At 46.8% G+C, this 18,893-nt stretch overlaps 1 protein-coding gene across 1 annotated transcript in view; it reads left to right on the forward strand.

Moving 5' to 3' along the window:
- The first annotated feature begins 8,311 nt into the window (after positions 1-8,311).
- The window catches only part of NELL1 (neural EGFL like 1), a 206,558-nt gene continuing 195,976 nt past the window's right edge, over positions 8,312-18,893 (forward strand). Inside the window, exons 1-2 of the mRNA XM_063397555.1 lie at positions 8,312-8,478; positions 12,442-12,570. Coding sequence (XP_063253625.1) covers positions 8,430-8,478; positions 12,442-12,570 — 178 coding nt within the window. The 5' untranslated portion in view covers positions 8,312-8,429. The remainder of the gene's footprint in view (positions 8,479-12,441; positions 12,571-18,893) is intronic.

Raw genomic sequence — 18,893 nt, forward strand, 5'->3', positions numbered from 1 at the left:
TGTGTGTGTATATATATATGTATATGAAATATATTAATCATTTTGCTGAACTTCGTCTTTCACGGGGCAATTCGTGTTGCCAGTTCTAGGCACTGCTGGAGACCTTTAATCCTCACACAGAACAAGTGAAGCACTCTCAGGGGTTGTCCCCCAGGGCAGGGAGGGCACAGCCCACAATATTTGGCACTGACCCCCGAATCTCCTCTCCACGGGCTCTTGTTGGTCCCTGTCTCACACAGCAGCAGGACAGGACCCTCCCGTGAGCTTCTCTGCCTTAAAGCTGCTCCCCCTTGCTTCAGCTTTGCCTGCTGTTTCAATAAAAGGCTTGCTGCTCTTACTCCTGGCTTTTTTTCTGGCAGAGGCAGGTCTGAGAAGCCAAGCTCTGTTTGACCTCGTGAAGGTCCGTAAGGATGAGCTGGAAATTTGGTCCCCACGTCTGGGTGAGGCTGAGGGACCTTCCCTGTGTGCAGAAAGGAGCCTAAGTCAGCACCTCTCTTGGGAATTAGGTATTTCTGTTGGGATAAATCACCTTGAAACTCTCTTGACCAACACTGCCTCGCATCTTGGTTTGATTTTTGGAGGCCAAGCCAGTTAGTCTTCGCTACTGCTGTGATTCAAAGCCAACAAGAAATATCTGTAGGTCTGGTCCTGTTTGAGAAAGAGGAGACACAGTCCAATAATTTGAGAGTACTGAATCCTTCCACTTGGCAGCCTGTCTGCAGGCATGCCTTGGAACTGGGGTTGACTCATTGCCATCAAGTTCCCTCCTTGTGAGCGTGGCAGTGGCTGCCTACCTGATTTATGAAAGAGAGATCATGAAGGAATGCTGTTGGGGTATGATACCTCTTGGCCTGGATTACCAAACCAGGCTGCATATGAAATTGCAACTGAATTCCTTTCCATGATTTATGTAATTCATCTGCTTGCTTTTAATTTAGATGTTGTTCCCGTGCCTGCTAAGTCGTTAGCACAGGATTAGGCTGGAATTTGAAACTCTGTAAACAGATGCTTGTGATTTTTTTGCTAGCTGATCTTGGCCTTCAGCTTTGACCCCATTGCAAAGCTTGCAAAAACCTTTGGGAAAGAGGAGAAATGCATACAAAAATCACAGAAGATGTGAAGTTTTCACTGTATGTGAAAAGCATGGTTTTATTTTGGCCACATGAGACTTTTTCTAAACTATTTTACTGTCCAAATCTGAAAGTTGAGATTAAATTCACCAGCAGTGTCTTCTTTAAATGAGAAGTTAAGCTGAAGTTTGGGAATGCACTTCTTTTAACATGTTCTAAGGAAAGTTTGCATGCACTTTGATAATTTTCTAAAAATAAATTTAGTAACTAATAGCATAACAGTAAAGATCTTTAAAAGAACAAAAAAGGAGGGGAAAAAGCCATATTAGTAAAAATGTGATGTATGTACTTTCAGATCTATCTATCTTGTGAGTAAAAAATGTTTAAATTTGGTGAAGTTATGATGCACATTCTTTCTTTGAAATTAAATCGAATTTCTGGATGAGCTGAGATGCATTATTTTATGCATTAAAGATTATACCCAATGCAAATCCTTGCCATCTTCAAATTCTTTGGGGTCTTCCTAATGTTTTTGATATGCAACCTTCAAAACCTGTGTTTCAGCTAGACAAGGCAGCACTTTGTTTCCAAAAGAAGGGTTTAACAAAATGACCTTTAATTGAGAAAGACTTGAATTGTCTTTATACGATGTTTCAATTGAGTCCAAGTAGTCTTTTGGTTCATTTCTGCTCCAATGGCCACATTAGACGTGCCTCCACGCTGAAGATCATTGCTTCTGATACACTGTGTGACTCTCCCAGCCTCAAATTCCAGCACCTGATTGATTTTAAACACCTTTGATCTTTTTCTTGTGTAGAGCTGTATGGATAATATGATTTTTTTTTTTTTTGCCTGTGTTAAAGCAATGTTTATGTATAGCAGTCTTTGGTCTTGTGTTGGTTTCTTCTTCTGCAGCTCCACCACTTGTTGCAATCAAGGACGGGCTTGTAGGGACTGTGGGCTGCAGACAGCAGAGCTTTTGGTGCAGAGGCATCCCAGGAAGCTCCTCTGCTCTGCTGTGTCTTGGTTTGCACTTGGGTGGTGAGCACGTAGGTGCCTGGAAAATGGTCACAGCTCAATATTCCTGAGGGGCTCTTTGTGATCCGAGGCAGGAGGGGAGAGGTGCTGGGATTTCTGCCTTTGTCACCCTCAGGCAGCCTGCCACCAAGGAGAGAAGGTTTTCCTGAGGGATTTATAACGTGAGAATGAGGTGGGATCTTAATGCTTGCAATGTTTTATTTGCCTGTAACATTTAAATACATCTTCAGGTAACCATTTGCCTTATAGCTGTCCTCCATTGTCAGGAAAATCGACTCAAACACGTCGTTCTCTGTCCTTTATATTATGTAGTGTTACCTTGTAAGGTAGATGCTTGGCTGGTATAAATTGTCCCAGCTTTGTCTGGAGCTGTGACAATTTACACCAGCTGAGAATTTGCTCCCTGTGTCCTATGGCACTTTATTACGGACCCATCGCTGATGGGTTAAATCTTAATTACTTGCGTAATGTCATATAAAAATATATATATATATATATTTACAGGCATTCTATGGGGTACTGCTGCCTATGGATAAAGATTTGTACCCTAACCAGAGCATTACAATCTTTATTTTTCATTAGCTGTGTGTGCAGAAGATATATTGTTACAAAGAATGCATCATATGTATCTCATGCAGTACATATTATGTTGCTGTGTGTTGTTAATTTCAGAAATCATTATTCTTGAGGCCCTACCTCAAATTTTGTATTTATGTGTACAAATGCAATTTATTGTATTATATATTTGCCTAATATATTTGGATGTGATAAATGAAAATTATTCAATAATGTATGGGCTCTAAAGACTCTAAATAAATGTCCAGTGTTTAAAACAGAAATTATCGTCAGCTTTTCTGGTGAATGAAATGTCTCTTTTTCCACCACCTCCTTCCCCACTCAACACACACCACAAACATCATTCTTACTTAACACACAGCCTTAAGGTGTCTTCAGAATCGATCCATTTGATTGTTAGGAACATTGAGCAGCAATGGAAACAGCCCTCCTGGGAAAGGGGCACATTGCACGGCTGCAGAAACAAGCACCAGCTAAATGGCCGGTTCCTTAACTATTGAGTCTTCTGTACCCTGTGGAACGATTGATCGAGGACCAGCTGGACTTGTTTAACTCCTCCTTGTCATATCAATTCGATTTTCCCAAAGGCTGTTACTCTGTTAAAAACGAGAGAGGTTCCTGCCCGCTGGAGATGCAAATGGGAGGCTGAAAGGAGGAGCGGGAGAAGAAATGTAAGGAAGGGTTTCTGGTGTTGCTGTGCCTTGTGTCGGGATTCCTGCCGTGTGGTGAGGGCCTTGTGCCACAACGCTGGTTTGGAAATCAGGTTCTCCCCTTCCCAGCCTGCTGGGGAAATGCCACCAGTCCAACCTGTTCTGCTGTTGGCAGGCACCAGCTTTTGAGAAACCCTCCCCAAATACAGTAGCAGCTGAAGCACGTCACCACGTGTCATCAGCAGTGGGAACACAGGAGATGGCTGTGTCAAGAGCAGGATCCATTGCAGGCGGGGCTCTGAGCCTGCAGACTGCTCTGTAGCTGAGGGGCAGGGCTGTTCCACTTTGCTCTGCCTTGAGGCTGGCATTTCTCTGAGATGTGCATGCCTGGGTAAAGGAGGTGGTAGGAGCTGGGGATGGGAGACTGCAGTCATTCTTTGCACATTACCTGTTGCTTTTTATCTTCTTTTCTGCTACAATTGGAATTAAATGCTTGAGATGGTGTTTCTTGTTCTGACTCAGATGTTTGTTAATTCTTATCTGCATTTCAGTCTCACAAGTTGTGAGTTCTACAGCACTTCTAGCTAACAAACTAAAAGTGGCCCCTATCTCTCTCTCTCTACAAGGCCCTTTAAGGATAAACTGTCCAATTAAGAAGTGACACCTAAATTATTTTTACTTTTAACCCAATAACCAACCACCCATGGCCCACAATGAGGACTTTTCTACCCAATTACAAAACACCACCCAGACCCGTGAAGGAGAAGGTGAAAAAGAAGGACTGGCCTCAGCCCTAAAACCTCCATCCTGCTTTATAGATACATTACTGTATTCTAAACCCTTAAACTCTGAGTTTTCCACCCTGTGATATCACACACTGCTATTCAAACTCCACACCCACAATCCCAGTGCTGTCACTCAATTTTGGAGGCTTCTCCATGGCCTCAGGTCACTGCAGTGTTTGCTTGGGGGTCAGAGCCTGTGAGCACAGAAAGCCTGGAATTCCCAGAGCCCAGGGTTCCAACAATTCCCTCTTCAGGTGGATTTCATTCAGGGAGAGAGAAAGCTGAGTGCCACTAATCCCCTTTTCAGGAGGAAAAACTGAGGCAGGTGGAATGTGTCAAACCCCCAAAGGCAGCCAGCGTAAGTCAGTGATACAACACATTGATTTTGGGAGCAAGAGGCAGTCATTTGCTGTCATCATTAGGCATCTACTGCATCAAATCTTTAAACTCATGGGAACAGATAAAAATCCATGTCCTTTTAACTTGGTTGTATGCACTGACCATGGCCACAATTTAAACCAGTGCATGTTACTGAACTGGAAGATAGGCTCATGCTCACAGATATGCTTAGTCTGAAATAATTTTACTCTTTTGGTGCTGAAATTCCTATGGTCAGAGTGTAGGTTGAAGGGCACACCTTACACCAAATGGATTAATCAGCTGTAAAGTTTAGTTTAGATTTCTCAGTCTTCAAACATTAGCTAACTATGTGTTTGGGAATTAAAAAAAATAATAATAAAGAGCATAAAACATTTCTCCATGACCGTATACAGAAGTAGACAAACGATTTTTCTTCATAAGGCTTCACTCTGATGGATTTGTTAGTTACTTATGTAATTGTAAAGCCTAAAGTGGATACTTTTAGGTTGCTGAACTGTTTACATAGTTTACATTACAAGTAATGTAAATAGTAATGTACATAGATTACATTACAAGTATTTGTCAGTGGGTAGGGCAAGCATGGCACACAGTAATCCCCCCTTCCTTTCCACCTGCTCGTCTTGACAGTGTTCAGGTGTCAGTGCTGCCGCCCATTCTTGCCCTCTGATGGCGGGGAAGCAAACTCTGCTCATCTCAAATATCCCCGAGGAGGCAGCCTGTCCAGGGATGCAAGCCTTATTTGTGAATCGAGGAGGTTTTCTACCCCATGAGCTACAAATGGTGGCCTCTCCTCTCCTCTCCTCTCCTCTCCTCTCCTCTCCTCTCCTCTCCTCTCCTCTCCTCTCCTCTCCTCTCCTCTCCTCTCCTCTCCTCTCCTCTCCTCTCCTCTCCTCTCCTCTCCTCTCCTCTCCTCTCCTCTCCTCTCCTCTCCTCTCCTCTCCTCTCCTCTCCTCTCCTCTCCTCTCCTCTCCTCTCCTCTCCTCTCCTCTCCTCTCCTCTCCTCTCCTCTCCTCTCCTCTCCTCTCCTCTCCTCTCCTCTCCTCTCCTCTCCTCTCCTCTCCTCTCCTCTCCTCTCCTCTCCTCTCCTCTCCTCTCCTCTCCTCTCCTCTCCTCTCCTCCTCCCCTCCCCTCCCCTCCCCTCCCCTCCCCTCCCCTCCCCTCCCCTCCCCTCCCCTCCCCTCCCCTCCCCTCCCCTCCCCTCCCCTCTCCCTCTCCCTCTCCCTCTCCCTCTCCCTCTCCCTCTCCCTCTCCCTCTCCCTCTCCCTCTCCCTCTCCCTCTCCCTCTCCCTCTCCCTCTCCCTCTCCCTCTCCCTCTCTTCCTTTTGTTCTTCTTCTTTTTCTTCTTCTTTTTCCTTTTCCCCCTCCCAGGTGGAAGCACTGCTGTTTCCCAGGATTTGCAGTGCAGGTGCCACCTGAGTCCCCCCACGTTCAGACACCCTTGGAGTAACCGTGCTTTTAATTGCATTTTAGCTGTGGCACGCAGACAGCGCCACAGCTGCTCAGACAGACACTGGGCCTACCCAAAAATCCTCCCTCAAACTACAAAATGTCAGCAGCTCCGTGGCTGGCAGGACTAACAGTTTAACACCACACAGTTAGCAGCTTCACAATGATTTAGATCCAACCCAAGATGCATCCAATGGCCAACGGAGAGTGCAAGAACATTATTCACAGGAATATTATCTGACCTGAAATCCAGCTCAGGTTCCAGGACAGATGCTTCATTCTTGCAAAAGTACCTTCAGATTTTTTTGTTTTAATTGCTATGAATACTCAGGACCTCAGTTTTAATTCTTATCTGGAAGACTTTTCAGCTCTTTATACTTCCCATATCAGAAGGTCAGATTTTCTGGCAATAAAAGGAGGTGATTTGTTGCCATTAGAGGAGTTATAAGGATAGATATATCCTCAGCTGGCTGAGAGAAGGGGAATTTTTGTTTTCCATCCATTTGCCTTGTCCTTTCTCCACATGAACAGCTGAACATATGTGCTCTCCAAATGCTCTCCAAATATGTGATCATTTGGGCATTGAGCTGGATTATGGGAAGAGCCACAACTGTGGGACCATCTTTTTTCAGAGCACTTTTTACCCAGCTGCTTGTGTTATTTTTTGCAGTACTTGTCGGCTTTTGGATGCTTCTGCTGAACAGAAGAACAAAGCAGTAATGGTTAGGATATTCTTTTCCGTGAGATTGCTCAAGATGTGTTTGAAACTGTGCTTTACAGCTGATGGTGTAAATTTTTGCATGTACCCACAGCAATTTTTTATAAACAGCATTTAATCCAGGCTTAGGTCAAACAGATCAGTTCGAGAATCTTCTAAATTCTATATCTGCTTATGACTCCATCAAGTGGAAAGTGGAAAACTTGAGTTAGATTCAATTTGGTGTCTCCGTAGACACTGGTTTTATTACCAGATAAGCACCAACACATCTAAGCCAACAGAAATTGGATATACAGACCTGTTCTCCCCCCAAAAACTCCTTATAAATCAGATGGCTGTGCTGTGCAGCACCCTGATGCTGTCAGGATGGAATGGAGGGGTGTGTCTGAGGCACCGCTGCCTCTTTCTCTGGTTGCCATGGTTATGTGAGTATCTGTGCATGCCCACTCGTGTGCCATGCGTGTGCCCCTCCTCCCGGTGTCGGGGCCGAAGGGAAGGAGCTGCAAAGTCACATTGGAAGGAAAAAAAGGTGTTTTGGATAGGCTGGAGATAAATGACTGATGTGATTTCTGAGTGGCCACCGCGGAGGTTTCCTGGAGTGCATTACCTTGCTGGCAGCCAGGAGCAGCTGTTCCCAGACATCTCACTAATTAAGTAATTAGGCAACCAAGTCAGACTGTTTGCTCTCGCTGATGTAAATGTGTGTGGATGCAGCAGCACCCCTAAGACAGGCATGGTTTTTATGGCATCGTCCTAACTTTGTCCAAATGCACAGCTTACTATTTAACAGTTAAGATGGCTGGAATTGGTGTGCAGCACAAAGTCATGGTGAGAGGAAGCAGCAGAGAGGATGAGCCTGGGGCTTGCAACTGTAGATCAACGGGAAATCTCACTCTGCCCCTGCTCGGTGGGGTGGGAACATCATCTGGGGCCAGTCCTTCAAAATTAAATCAGGTCTTGTGCAGGGAGGAGTGCTGCACGTAACCGAGGCATGTGGTGGTGTGTTCTTTGGCAAGTACCGAGCCAAATTAAAAGGCTGGAGTGAAGAAATGCTTGAGGACAGGTTTGAGAGCAGCTATCAGAGCACATTCTCATATGGCTCACGAATATCTTTAAATATCTCCCTTTTACACGGCAGAGCCATGGCGTGGTTAAGGGAGTGAAGCAAGGACACGCAAGAAGCCGAGGAACGGCCCAGATTTCCGTACTGCACCTCAGGACTCCTTCTCGTTTATTCACACGCGGCGTAAATTATTACTGAGGGTAAATATTAATGAGAGGGCCGATTCTCACGCCGAGAAGAAGGCGGAGGTGCCCCGGAGCCGCAGCGGGCGGCGGGGCCCTGTGGCGCGGGGGGTTCCCGTGGCCTCTGCGGGGCTCATCGCGGGCAGCGGGCTCGGTGTGGGGCTGCCCGGGAGGAACGGGCCCGGTGCGAGGTGCGGGGCTCATCGCACCGTGCAGGGCTCATCGCGGGGAGCGGGGCTCATCACACCATGCTGGGCCGCTCCGCTCCGCCGTGCGGGGCCGGGCGGCGGCGCTGGCGAGGCCCGCGGGGGCCGCACGTCACGGCGGGGGGCGGGCGGGGAGCCCCGGTGCGGGGGCGCGGGGCCGCGCCTGGGCAGCGGGCGGAGCCGCTGCCGCCTCCCGCCCGACCCGCTCCGCGCCGCCGAGGCTGCGCTGGGCTCCGCCGCGCTCGGTGCGGCTCCGCAGCAGCTGCCGGCGGCCGGGGAGGGAGGCAGCGGGCGCCGCCGCCCGCGCCGCGCCGATGGCTCTCCTGCTGCTCCTCTGGGCGTGTGCGGCCGCCGCCGGGGCAGGTGAGGCGTGGGGCCGGGCTCTGTGGCGGGGCCAGGGTCCGCCACGGCCGCCTTCCCGGGCAGCGAGGGCCGGGGCCGTCGCCTTGAGCGCGCCGGCGGCGGGCAGAAACTTCGCGGGGAGGCGGCGGCAGCGGGAGCCGCCCCAGCCGGGCATCCCCCGGTGAGCCGGGCATCGCCCCGGTGCGCCGAGCATCCCCCGGTGCGCCGAGCTCGGCCGGGCATCCTCCGGTGATCCGAGCGGGGCCGAGCATCCCCCGGTGCGCCGAGCGGGGCGGGCGCGGGGCTCTGCGGGGCTCGTCCCCGGCGCGGCGGCCGCTCCCGGGGGCTGGGGGCTGGCATGGGAAAGTTTTTCGGGAGCGGCTTGCGGGCCGCTCCCTGCGGGGCCGGCAGCGGCTCCGGGCGGGCGGAGCGCGGTGGCGGCCCCGGGGCTGTGTGTGCGCGGAGCCGCCCGCGGTACGGGGGGATGCGGCTGCCGGCGCGTTGTTCCAGCCTTGTCCGACCCGGGTACCGCTTCTTGTTCCTTACGAGGGCTTTGTTCTTGGTGCCCGGGTGCCGCTCCTCCTCGGCTGGAGCTGCCGAGGGGCGCGTTTCTCCGTGGTGCTGGTAGCTGTTCTCAAGGAAACCACCCGGCGCAATATCAAAATTGCAAAGGCATTAGCATTTTATGATTAAATTCTTACAGTAATTCTAACCTCATCAAAATCTAGAGAGAGATGGGGCATAAAAATAGTTGGAAGAAAATGCTGCCTGTCCCATTTATAGCGGTGTTACCCCTGAGAGTGCACACAGAGACTTTAAATGGTCAACAGGACCCACAAGTAACTCTGCTACTCGGAAAGTTCTCTGGATGCAACAATTGCCATTGACGTTGTGAGAGGAAAGAGAAAAATGCCTCTTCTAGGGCCTTTTCTTTACCATTTGAATGGTTTCACGGGGGGGACGTGCCAAAGGCTCGATTGTGTTGGGTGTGCTTTTAAGTAAAAGTTTTTCCATCCCCAAGCAGCGCGTTAGATGTGCCGAGGAAATTTTAAATGTGCTGCATGTGTTGCGTGGCTGCACATTAGCTAGATGGAGCGTGGCGTTATGGCTGGTGCCGGGGTGTAAGTGATAAAGGCAGAGGCAGAGAATAGAGGCTGTCAGAGCTGTAAGGCAGAATTAATTTCTTTCAGGGATTTCCTAGTGACATCATTCATAATTATATGGCTTAATCCTCTAATCTGCTGCGGTGCCTTCAGTTCACATTGGGCCGAATCCACCCAGTCCTGAGATGATTTCTCCTCCCGCCCACCTGCCTGAAGCAGGGAGGGTTGCTTGTGTAAGCCACTGGTTTAAGGGAATGGCCCAATTACTTGAAATAGGAATTGAAAGCAACACCATCCATCATCGGGCCCAGGCTCTGCACGGCTCTCCAGTGAGAGCTCAATTTTTACTTCAGAGGGAGATGGTATTTCCAGCTGCTTGTTCTGCTGGAGAGAGACAGCACGAAATGCGAGATGCAAGTGTGCTTGTTACGCCTGTGGTATCTTTCTGATAGACTGGGGGAGGCCACAGGGGAAAAGGAGGCTTGGTTATCATACTGAGGCTGCTAATTTGTTGTTTATTAATTATTAACGAGGCGTTTGAGTGCCTGCTGCCGTTTGAAGGGCCAGCTCAGGGAAATGACTGGGTATTTAAAGCAGTGCAGGCTCATGCTAAATAGTTCCTGTGACATTGGGAACGGTCGCTGTTTTCTGGAGTGTTTTAAAAGCTGGAAGGGAACACACTGAAGCTGTCACACGAGATCCTTCCTTGGCATAAATCGAAGCCTGTGGAGCTCCAGTGATGTATACTTGTTGAGCCCTGGGTATTCAGGGTGCAATAAGCAGCTTTAATAGAGCAGTGGAGCTGCTGTGATTTATGGCTGTGCCTGCACTCTCTCGCTGTGGTTTCTGTCCCCACCCTGTTGATGGCTGTGACAGAGCTTTCACTTACTTCAATGGGGTTGAGATTGGTCTTACTGAACACTCTTTGTCCTTTCTGTTGAGCAAGTTTTAGTGCCTACTTGACCTCCCTTCATATTAGTAGATGATGGCTGATCTGAATAGGTGTAACCCCTTGTTTTATGAGGGACAGCATACTCTGTTTCTTGCAGAGCACAATGTAAATTGCGTGGATTTACCTACCAGCAAACACTTGTCTCTGTTGTTCATGCAATTGACATTGTGCTGCTTTTCTGCTGAATGAAAACCTTAGAAGAATAACAAGTCTTTTCTTGTTTTGGTGCTGGTTTTTATCGCTGGGGGGAAGGTGGTTCTGGTCCACCACTGTGGACGGTGTCAGCTGTGGTCATTGAGTGCCTAGGGTGGAAGTCAAAGATAGTGCTAAAAGACTGATGATTGTCTGGGAAGCTTTTACCTTTGGAGGTGTTTATTTGGGTTCTCTAATATTCTTCCAATTCCAATTTTCTACAAAAAGATGTTTATCCCCATATCCCGATGAAAGCACTGTGGATGTGTCAGCAGTCTTGGAACTTCATTTCCATCAGATGCCTCTAGATCTTAATTTTCCTTGGAGAGTAAGGTTGCTAGAGACCTCCTAGAGCTGTATTTTCAGTATTTTTTAATGCTCTGGCCCTTGAGGAGTAGAATCCTCTATGTTAGCACAACATGTTATTCCAACAACTTTTCCTCCTTGAGGAAAAGAGAAAGTGCTGGAGTACAGATGATTTATGAGTAATTTATGTAAATTCTTGTTCGTTCTGTACACCTCAGTGAATTCTCAGAGCCTTTCAAAGAATCAAACTAGAGTACTTGCTGCTTAAACCATCCAGAAGTATAGCCCTGGAATAACAAATCAATCAATTTAGGCCTGAATGTGAAGTCTACTTAGTGGAAATCAATCTGGACGTGCTTTACAGGTAATGTCCTTGCTCCCTGGAAGTCAATGGGACTTTTACCATTGACTTCAGCTGTGTCAGGATTTCATTCTTGGAGCCTGTTCCTGTTACTAATGATGTTAGTGAAAAATTTAATTAGGAAAGTGGTTAGATTCCACGTGAGATATTTGACCTGTGTCTCGGGCACAGGTCTCGTGTCACTCTTACTGCTGTGTTGAGAGAAATGCTGAGGTCAGGCTGCCCTCTCTCCATCCCTAGAAAAAAGGAGGGGTTTTTTTGTGAATTGGGTGTGCTAACCATCAAGTTGCCCCTGAGCTCTTCAACACTGCATTTTCAGACTTCTGGAGTCTGTGTTTTATGTCAATCCCATCAGGTCCCTGCTCAATTGAAGAGCACCCAGGCTCTTCCTAGGCATAAGGCTTTTCTGAATTTCAGATGCAGATTGGTGTTTTTCCAGTGGGTGCTCCCAGAGGTGCTGCAGCTGGTTTGGGTGCGTGAAGCTGTGCTGGTTGTGGGTGGGCTTTGGTACTGACAGAGGTGTGCTTCAGGAGCAGCACCAAACACCTTGGTGAGCCACCCAGGGCTCTTAGTTGGATGTTCCTTGCCCTGCTGCTTTATCTGCTCCAGGGTCCAGCTGGGAAAATGGATTACATTGAGGTGATGAGCTGTGGGCCTCATCTGTTGTTCCTAAACAGGAAATGTGAGAGGAATTTTCAGTCCTTCCATCTCCCTGGAAATAGTGTGGGCAAGAGATGAATGCTGCAAATCTCCCTCATTGTTTTGCATAGGTGGTTGTGCTTCTCTTTATTTATTCCTCTTTAACCTTATGACAGCACTGGATAAATGCATCAGTTTTATGATGTTTTAACAGGTGCTTAGTAAAATCTCTGGGAAGGAAATGGTTTAATTGAAAGACTTGGAATAGAATATCTTCTCTTTGCTGCAGCACAGTTACTGTCTCATAAGTAATTACTGTGTACAGTGCGAGGGGGAAGGTACTAGAAAAGCCTGTGCTAGATATTCTTCTCTCTTCTTTCCATTACCTGCTTTGAAATAAAAATTGATCTAACTCTCTCTGCCTCCAACAGCTGTAGGGTTTGGAATGGATCCTGACTTACAAATGGATATCATCACAGAGCTGGATCTGGTGAATTCAACGCTGGGGGTGACACAAGTGGTGGGACTGCACAACGCCAGCAAAGCATTTCTATTCCAAGGTGAGAGAAACATCCTCAATTTTCTTATCTTGCTTCTGTCTGCATGAGCTCAGAAGAGCTTTGGTGCTCAAGTGATTCCCTGTAATGTTTGTCATACTTAACTGTAGCTTTCCTTTATTTCTATTTCTTGGAATTAGTTCTTGAAATACAGATGAAATTGTTGTGTATGTGTGTGCTGTTAGGTAGTTACAAGGGAATTTAGGGGAAGTATTTCTGGGTAGGTTTTCAATACTCCCCAATATTTATCTCTCACTAAATGTGTCAGAGTGCTTCCAAAGGATGGACTTGGGGTTTTTTTTCATGCAGAGACACACAGCTGAAGCTGTGTAACTGTGAGAAGGCATCTCATGTGTTGACACTGGTTGGTCATGTAGCAAGCCTTTCAACTTTTTAAAAACTGGTCAAGTGGTCTGATAGTACACTTCTGTATTTAAGTGCCAAGCTGAGTATCAAGGACCAGATAAGTCACTTTGTGGGGTTTTTTCCCCATTCGTGAAGTGTTCTAACACCAAGTTTGTGAAGTGTTTTCAAATGGTGTTGAGGGGTTTTATTTGTATTTTTACTGAGTGACATTCTGGATGTAGTTTTGCAATGTATTTAAGTAAGGTCTAGATTAAGGGACAATGTCCCATGGGCAGGAAGCACTGAGATGCTGCAATATGCTAATTAGGCAAGAGAGACATTTATATGGCTTGAGATAAACATGGGAATTAAAGCATGATCAGAAACGTTTTTATTGTGGAGACTTCCTGTGTTTTTTCTTTACTGTGCTTTACTCAGTGCTGAAGTGTGCATTTTAGTGTCTCTCTTTTTCTTATCTGTCTTCTGGAGCTGTTTTTAGAGGCAAATGATTATGATCTCATTTAGCTTCAGTTGTGGATCTGCAGTGCTAGCTGACTCTGCTGTAAATAATAGAGGAAGCGGGTCTGTGTCTGAGTTCATTTTTTATCTGGCCAAGGCTGATTTAGAAGTCAGAGCAGAGGGGTTTCTGGAGACCACCTCAGGATTTGTTTCCTGTCTTTTATGCTACAACAAGTACCCTCATTTTCACTGATTCCCAAATTAGTGTCCAGAAGAGTGATGTTGATTATTTGCCTTTAAAGATATCAATTATTTTTCTTTTGATGCTCCGACTCCAGGTTTGTGTGTCACAAACAATGCTGAAATCTAGCCATTCCTCTAAGGACTGCAGTGGCTTAAATATGTTAATAATTCCAATTGCTATTCCATGCAGTTGGTTGCGACCACACTGATGAGCTCTTGTGAGTTTTCACAGGCTGGTGGTGAGAGCTGCAGGGAAGAAGTCCAAGATGTTTGTCAGGACTGGGATTGAGACCACTGATACTGAAAATAGCTGTGAAAGGTTAATGGTGAAGATGTTTGGGATATTCTGCTCTTTTCTCCTCGGAGCAGTCCATCTGTAGTTCAGGAACTCAGGACTGCTGTGAAAAGGGTGGAACTTAGAAAATTTATGTGGGCAGATAAGCTGAAAGATAGATGCTCATGGGAAGCAATAAACCAACATGCACTGTATGAAGTGAATAAATAATATGGAGACTGTAGTTAGGTACATAAAGCTTTTTTTAATCCCCAGCACAGAAATGCTTTTTGCTAGTGCACACAGGAATAGCCCTATTCTTGATTATTGTCTCTAGAGTCAAACTTCATAGAAGGTGGCTCAGGAAAATTCCTCTCCTCAGTAAAGCTCACCAGCCCTTGGGTCAGGAGAAGGGTGAAGGCCTTTGCTGTCAGCTGGGATGGAACTCTGAGGCTGCCCTGTTGTCTTCTTCCCTTCTTGTTCCTGCCTGTTATTTGTTGAATGTCAGCAGTGTGTTGGCAGCTGCATGGGTCCCCTTTTACTTTGCTTTTCCCTTTAACAGAGGTGACTTATTTTACAGCTACAGTCTGGGTGTGTGTCAGGTCCTTTGGCTGGAACCAGGAGATGCTCAGTTTGGATTTTTATCTTACCAAACAGTAAAACCAGTATAGAACTTGGAGCAATATCTGGGCAGGTGCTATGTCTAAGACAGAAGTAATATTTTCTCCCACAGAGATTCACCAAAAACCCCTTGTCCAACATGACACTCCCAGAGGAGAGAAAAGCCTGGAAATTAGTGCTTAGTTTCAAAATGACTGTATCCTCTTGGACGAGCTGTTCCAGGCTGGAAGATGAGTTCCTTTCAAGATGTGTTCCTCTGCTCTGGTCAGGCTGTACCAGGTGTGGGCAGGTTGTGTGTGCTGTGCCTTGTGGTGCCTCTGGGCAGGGAAGTGATGCCCTGAGTTTTATCTCTCCTGCATTTCAGACTCTGTGCTGCCCAGGGGTGCAGCTCTGAGCTCACAGTCAGTGCTGCTGAGCTCTGCACACAGCAGGGACACAGAACAAATCCTTTTCCTGCTGCACACCAAGCACAGCTCTCAGCCCAAAGCACAAACAAGGGTGGATGGAGGGAGGAACAGGAAGGATGGGACCTCCCAGCCTGGAGCTGGAATTGGACAATTAAACCCCAACATGCAAATGGAGCAAAACTTATCAAAGTGTGAGACCTCGTGACCATTTTGGGTCCACCCTGTGTGCAGCCCTGGCCAGGCCCTGTCCTGCCCAAGGTGTGCCCTAAAGGCTTTCAGTAAATCCCTGCTTTATTCTCTGGCTCTGCCCAGTCTCTGTTCCAGCTCAGCCCTCCCAAGGCACCAGCAGGACCTGTTTCAGCTGGCAGGATGATGGCTGCACGTGCAGCCACATCAGATGATCTCTCCCTGGCGGGCTTTCACTGCTGAGGATCCCCTAGTGTAGGAAAAAAGACTTTGTGTGTTCTTTGGCGTGTGGTTTTCGCAGTGACAGTTTTGCCTGCCACCTCTGATAGCAAATATGAGGGCTCTGAGCTGACATAAAACCTCCCTGTGGAACATTTTCTGTCCTGTGAGATGAATTTTCTCAGATGGCTCTACTGGAGCTGTTCAACACTGGAGTGTTCTTTTGTGTGTCCCAGCAAGTTCACGCCTTGGAAGTAGAGGAATGGTCATTTTCCCCCAACCTGGACAGTTTTGTGTCCAGGGTAGGTCCAGGAAAATATGAAATGTTCTCCTAAGAAAGATTCTTTTTCTGTGAATTAAAATGCTCGAAAGAGGAAGCTCTGTAAGGTTTGAGCGTTCTTTCAGTTGCCTTTACAGGCAAAAAGAGGAAATGGAAAGAAGGGGTGATATGAAGATAGGTATAAAAGAAAGGGAAAATATTATTTTTAATTAGGCTTGTGATCAGTGATAGCTCTCTTACAGTAAGTGGCATACTGTTGTTACAGAGTTTCTGGGGACTGCTGTCATGGTTTGATTTATCCTAGAGAAAATGCAGAAAGACTTGTCTTGGAAGAGTTTGTGATTTCAGCCTGACCATCCCAGTAAAGCTGATGGAGTATTCGGATTTTTAAATAATATCAGAATTAACAGCTAAACCTCAGAGTCCTGTGTGGAACAGCTTCATAGGCAAAGAAAATTTGGCTCTGTTGCAAATTGTGTGACAGCGTGGTAGAACCAGAGTGGCAATTGAGACATGGGGATTGCCTTTGGGCAAGCAAGTCAGTTCCTAATTCAGAAAAGCATAGAAAACTATAATTAAGTGTAGCCATCTGAGTGATCCTGCTGGGCATGGGCTTCGATTGTTGGAGTATTTCAGCTGGAATTTTGATTGATCAGGTCCATTATTTGCACGTTTCAGTTCCATTCTCTGTGAAATGGGGATGAGGAAATAATAATTAAAAAAAAAAAAGGCAGTGTAGGTGCTGACAATGTGCATTAGAGGAAATGTAGATATATAACTCATAATTGTAGTTCTGCACTCTGATTCTTAAGTCGCCTAACATTCTGGTGTCTTAATTATTTATCTTTTATCAACTTTTGCACACAAGAGAGGGGGAAGATGTCTCTGTGGGCAGATGAGTTGTTCATGAAGGGGCAGAGGAGGGTGGGTGGGGATTTGTGACGAATGCTCTTGATGTCTGAGCCACATCTTCTCATCTCCAGCCAGAGGGACCAATGAATTCAAAGAAATGGTTCTAGGAGTGGGTGCAAAATCTGCCCCAAAGAAATACATTTAAAATATGAATTTTTCCCCTAATGCCTTACAATAACATCTTACAAACACTGAGTGTGAGACACCTACAAATAGTGTCTTACAGGAATGAAAAATGGACAGGATCAGAGCAGGATTATTCTGTTTCTGCAGGAAACCCTGAGCTGTGGCTCCCTTGATGGGGCTCAGTCCTGTTCTCTGTCTCAGATAGCAGGGGAGTGGGGATTGGCCTGACTTTGACTTAAGATCTTGACTCAGTGGCAGAGGAAAGCTCTGATGATAAAAGAGGCAAGAAGATGTTAACTGGTCATTTTGTTTCTAGGTAGAGAGAGACCAATTTTTAGCCTAGCTGTTGAATTATGTGATGACTTTAACCAGTCTAACTCTTCTTCCATGCTCAGTCTTGTTGTGGAAGTAAAATTTTATTCATTTTACAACTCGTCAGCTGTGCCTATTTATTTTTAATTCTCTTTTGACCTAACAGAGACTTCAAGCCTTTAGTTAAAAAACAGTTTCTGCCAGCCCCCAAAAGTTTATTAAGGCTTTGCTGTTTGCTTTCCTAGCAATCTGGCACTATTTTTCCATTTAGCCTTTAAATTAGGATGGCCTTTTTGCTACGTATACTATGTTTAGCACTCAGCAAAGGAAACCACAGAGTACTGTTCAGAGTCTGGAGATCTACAGAGCTTTGTTCCTGACCATTTCTTGACTTGTATTAAAGATACAAGAGATTTGTGAGAGAAGCACCTGGCCTGGAGCTCCTGCAGCACAGAATTCAGTCATGCTCCTTATTCCCACTTTGTACTAAGGACTGCTGAGTTCTTTTCTGTACAGTCATGGCTCCAACAGGAAAGGTGAAAGAATAATGAGTATCTTAAAGCACAGAGAAAGGCAGTGTTTTTGGGAGAAAAAGAGTGAAGCTTGTTGAGTTCCTGAAACAAAAAGTCTGTCCTGCTTCAGGCCAAAAGAGAGATCAAAGCTGCACTTGTAAGGTGGGTAGAGGTGCCTCTCAGAAGACTCTTGAGCTTCCATAGGAATTGCAGTCCTCTCTGTTGGTGTTTGCCTTCAGTGTTTTATGAGTCTTGGCTTTTTTTAGACTAACTCCTCACTCAGGGAGTAGAAGTGTTTCCAGATTCCACTCCAGGAGTCTCAGTCCCAGGAGTCAGTGCTGAGCTTAGAGAGGTTTGGATGCTGGCCAGCTTTGCCGTGTTTTGAGATTGGTAGGTAAGAACAACTGCCTGAACTGATGTTGTCACCAGGAGTGGGCACACAAACCCTTTTGATCAGGAGTGCTTCTGCTGGGGCAGACTTCAGGATACACCTCTTGAGCCCTGGCAGTGTGTTTGGGGCAGCAGCTCAGCGCTGAGCTGTGCTCACTGAATTCCAAGGCCAGGGGAAGGCTGCTGCCTTTGTCTATCACTCTCAGTGGCCTGGGTACTGTGGCCGAGGTTTTAATCCACTTGAAGTGTTAAATTGTGCCATAATGTGCAAGGTGTGTGAGCTGCAGAGCTCAGGGAATGGCCAGGGACTGGATGAGGGGGAGCAGCTAAGAGCTCAGGGAGGAAACATGTCATTACTCATCCTGGGGCAGGTGGTGGGAGGTCTGCAGCGAGCAGGAAAGGTAAACTTTAATTCTGGAATTCAGGCATGAGTCTCTCTTTATGTGAGATAATGAGACAAGAGTCATTGCTTTTTGTGGGATCTCTCCTGTACCTTTATAGCAGATATTAAGCATCAGCAGTATTGTTTTTACAGAGCAGAAATCTTACAGCAGCAGAAGAATTAGCAAGGCATGACATGGTGGCTGGAAATCTTAGTCCTGCCTTCAGCTGTCACAGGAGAGAGCGGCTCTAGTGCCCTTTCCATGATGAGCATCCCACCATGTCTGAATCTGCCATCCTGTGGGAATGCTGGGGTGTTTGGGGCAGAGCCTGCTGACAGCCCCCTCCTTGATGTGCTTTGGGACAGCTGGCAGAGCAGCTGGTGACCCTGGCACTCTTGGAAAGGAATGGCTGTTTGTTATTTTGATTTGTTTTTTTCCCACCAGGTATTGCCCACTGTCCCTTGGACTTGTGCCTACAGAGCTGCTCCCCTCCAGCTGGACGGGATTTCTGGTTTTCGCCTTTTAAAATGGAAGAGGGGAGAAGGAGAGGGGAGAATAGAGAGGGGAAAAGGAGCTGTGTCCAGGAAGGAAGCAGGAGGTGGCCAGGCAGGGAAATTGCACCAAGGATGGTACAAGGACTTTAATTTGAGCAAGGAG

This window comes from Prinia subflava, chromosome 5 (genome assembly GCF_021018805.1).
Source record: "Prinia subflava isolate CZ2003 ecotype Zambia chromosome 5, Cam_Psub_1.2, whole genome shotgun sequence".
NCBI classification, from domain to species: Eukaryota; Metazoa; Chordata; class Aves; order Passeriformes; family Cisticolidae; genus Prinia; species Prinia subflava.